Source organism: Eurytemora carolleeae, unplaced genomic scaffold (genome assembly GCF_000591075.1).
Source record: "Eurytemora carolleeae unplaced genomic scaffold, Eaff_2.0 scaffold358, whole genome shotgun sequence".
In the NCBI taxonomy this organism is placed as follows: domain Eukaryota; kingdom Metazoa; phylum Arthropoda; class Copepoda; order Calanoida; family Temoridae; genus Eurytemora; species Eurytemora carolleeae.
Genome location: NW_019396328.1, coordinates 155,523 through 159,418, shown reverse-complemented (window position 1 = coordinate 159,418; position 3,896 = coordinate 155,523). Strand labels below are relative to the sequence as shown.

Genomic DNA, 3,896 nt, shown 5'->3' with positions numbered 1-3,896 from the left:
TCCATTTTTATGCATTAAGGGTTACCTACAAAGAATGAGACTTGAGAGACGACTTACAGAACTTACACTGTCTGTTTCCTAATCATTGAATAAGCCATTAAAAGGTAGTATTCAAGGTAGAAGACTTAATTTAACCTCTTGAAATAGTCAGATTTAAAGCAATATCCTTTGTGGGTAAATCATCAACTTGTGTATTACTAAACATTTTTGTCAGAAAAGTAAAAGTGAATTTTAATAATTTAAAAACTGGTTTAATATTTGTTGGATTTTAGATTAGGAAACAATAAATAAATCAATGGTTAAACATATTATAAACATCAAGAGGAGATATATATTCACCTATACAAAAAAATGGTTGCTAAAAAAGACGACATTTACCTAAAATGTGATAAAATAGTGGAATAAGAAGACGACATTAAAACCATCTTTTATGAGTATTTGAAGTTATTGTGAACAAAATAGGGTTATAAATGGCTTTAAAGATTTGCTTACTATGTGAAAGGGTCCGTGAACAAAACAATTGATCTGTTTTATATTCCTTTCAGGAGCGCAACTAGACAATTTGTTAGGGTGGGGGCAATAGTGAAACATTTGGCGCGAAGCTCGAAAAATTTTGTTGCCCCCTAAACGTTTTTAGGGGGGGGGGCAAGAAAAATGTGTATTATACTCAAACAATAAAAAATCTAACCGTACAAACCGGATATAACCTAATTTTTCATGAAAAATAATTTTTTTTGGATATGACACATAACACAATATTTGCGGTGAACATGTAGGATTAATTTAATAGTTGTACTACAGTATTAAAGCAATATCATAATAAGTGGCAGAACTGATAGTGAAAATATCTAAAAATACTTCATAAACCCCCTTTACCTTTCCCAGGAATTTATAAATCGCTAAATTGCAAAACAGGGTGGACTTCTTGCCCCCCACCCTACAGGGGGGGGGGGCAAGCCTTCTTAAGGGAGGGGCATGCCCCCCCTTAATCAGGCTACGGGGGCCTTTCCCCCTTGCCCTCACCCCCTAGTTGCGCGCCTGATTCATTTAACTATTGAAAATCATAACAATTGATTCAAATGAAAGACTTTTTATTGCTCAGTCTTTTGGTCCCACTTTATCATCTGTTTTTTTATTTTACCGATTAGGTATTTTTTAAACAAAACCTTATAATAAACTACCTAGTTCCCAGTGAGGGTTTAATTGATAAAACTTTATGTTCTGTTGAGATAATTTTAAAAATTTTAAAATTCCATAATATTTTGACGATAGAAATTACAGTATACCGCACACTGTTAGAACTTTGAAAGGAAATTGTGAATAAAAAACTTCAAATTTACCCAGAAAATAATATTATGTTTTGCATGCATGCAAGTTATGTATAGACCGAACGTAGAGATGTTCTAAGATTTCTTGACTTGCCTGCGGCCTTCTTTATCCTTCAAGTTGAAGTATGATTGATATTTTAAACTAGGTTTGAAAAATGTAAATTTTGTTAAGAATGAAAGACTCACTATCCGACTATGCTATTTTTCGAACGGATCCATACACATGGTAAGTGGTTCAGAAAATGAAAATAGTTCGTAAATATATTTAACATAAATAAATAAATAAATATTTTAATAAATAAACAGAAATGACTAAAAGAGATTGACTGGATCTGTTTGCATTCCAGCAGAGGCCAAATTTTGCCAACTTTTATTTGGCGGTGGTCAAAACCAGAACAGATTTGGCCACCCTGTAAGAATTTTCTATCTGCGCGCGATATCCCGACTTTCTGGCTCTATCACCATTTGGCTCAACATGTCGGTGATCAAATCACTTGTCTTCCTCTTACTGAAACTCTTCTCCGTCAGCTCTAGGTCGTCTTCCTCAGTGTCGGTGATTGGATCAGGTTCTACCAGTTCATCACCGAGTATTTCCTCTTCTAGCTGATCAAAATCAATCTTGTCTTGGCGAGCTTTTTTCATGGATTCCATTGGAGGCGGGATCTCTCGGTCTTCATCTTCCTTCTTCTCCTCTTCCTCCACCTCCTCCTCATCATCATCCTGTGATTGATTGCCCAGGTCTACTTCATCATCCTCCTCCTCCTCTACCCTTTGTTCTAGAATATTCTGTTCTGTAAAGCTGGGGAGATCGACCTCGTCTGCGCTATGATCAAGTCCACTGTCACCATCCAAACTATCCGGATTTTTATCATTTTTAACAAATTTAATTCAACTAAAATCAAGAAAATTTTATTCAGTTTTAATGTAAAACCTAAATCTTAAATTAGAAATAAGTTTGATAAATATTCCTGTTGTAATTTTCTCTGTACTGGAATGAGTCAGCTATGTCCACATCAAGAGAAACCGGTTCTTTTATCTCGGGCACCCGAACCGCCTGATTAACCGTCAGCTTTTCATTAGAAAAATAATTTAAAAAGTTTTACAACTCATTTAATTCGTTTTATTATTTAGAAAAATTAAAAATAAATCTTTTTGTGAACAATGTGGTCCCCCCAAAAAAATGATTTATGCATAGTTTTTAATGTCATCTTCAAAGTTTTAAAAGTTCTCTTGGAACTTTGAATCTTAAGAAGACGACCTGTTAAGAAGTTTCATGTTTATTGGGACACATTGCAGTTTAATCAAAAAAAGAACCAAATTTTAAAGTAAATAAGTTTTTACCACAAACTCTAATTTTGTCATCCCTTTATCTTTACAATTCCAGCTAATTCGTAATTCGTATACATTTAATATTTCAAACTATGCAATATCAAAGTTTTACATCATCAGGTTCAAAAAATAGAATGACTAGAAATTTGGCCATATGGCAAAACTCAATTTCTTTGAACTCTTAAATACGTTATTATTTTAAACTACTGTTGATAATCTCTCGCAGTCCTCATAGCTCTTCATAGAAATAGAAAATTATAGAAAATGCACGTGTTGTTTATCAAATAAAACGTTGCGCATTTCTACACCAATTATTTTAATTATTTATTGTGCAAGTATTTAATGGAGAAATTAAATCAAGGTATGAAATTATAGTTTGCTAAAGACATCGGAATTTTTTTAAAATCCGAGTTGCTCTAATGATCTAAAAAAAAAGTTAAATAAAATTAATACAAAGACAATACAAGGGCTCAGATTTTTATAGAAGAATTTTTACAGTTTTTTTGTTTCGACTATTTCTTTGTGTTTAATTGAATAAACGAATAGATAAAATAATTGGCTATTAAACGCTTGACTGAACTATGGATAGGAAATAGAGAAGAGAAGCTTTACGAAGAATCATTATTAATTAAAATCTAATTATTAATAATAATAGCATTACATGACCTCAATACATGCAATATTAGATTGCGAATTTTTATAAGAGATCTACACTCTGCATCTATAAAACTTTTTTAAAATTTGCATAACGAACAGAATACTGTACACAGTAGAGTGACAGCCATTGGAAATATTTTTAAGTTTTTATTGTCATTTAGATTTGCATCTTAATAATCTTAGAAAATATTAAAGAAAAAAAATATAACAGGAATTTAAGAATCAGATCAAACAGAGTTAATGCAGTCATCTTTGAAATTCGGTAATTAATGGGCGACCCTAAAATTGTAAAATCTCTATATCTTTGCCAACTGCAGATGACGTGTAAACCTTTGATTTTTCAAACCATGACTATTTGATCTAGTTTGAAATATGGTCTACGAAATCAAGTCATAAAGATTTAGGGATTAGACAATTCGAATTTGAGACGAGTAATCAGTTCCTTTTTGCAGAGGATGGATCAGAATAATACTAAACAGGTTAGAGAGTTATATACGATAGGATGGATCAGAATAATACTAAACAGGTTAGAGAGGTATATATGAGAGGATGGATCAGAATAATACTAAACAGGTTAGAGAG

The 3,896-nt window shown here is 32.3% G+C and overlaps 1 protein-coding gene across 1 annotated transcript in view; it reads right to left on the bottom strand.

Moving 5' to 3' along the window:
* Positions 1-1,571: 1,571 nt before the first annotated feature.
* Positions 1,572-3,896, bottom strand: part of LOC111701035 (nucleolar protein 12) — a 4,620-nt gene continuing 2,295 nt past the window's right edge. The window contains exons 2-3 of the mRNA XM_023472151.1: positions 2,297-2,382; positions 1,572-2,181 (exon numbers count right to left, since the gene is read on the bottom strand). Coding sequence (XP_023327919.1) covers positions 1,752-2,181; positions 2,297-2,382 — 516 coding nt within the window. The 3' untranslated portion in view covers positions 1,572-1,751. The remainder of the gene's footprint in view (positions 2,182-2,296; positions 2,383-3,896) is intronic.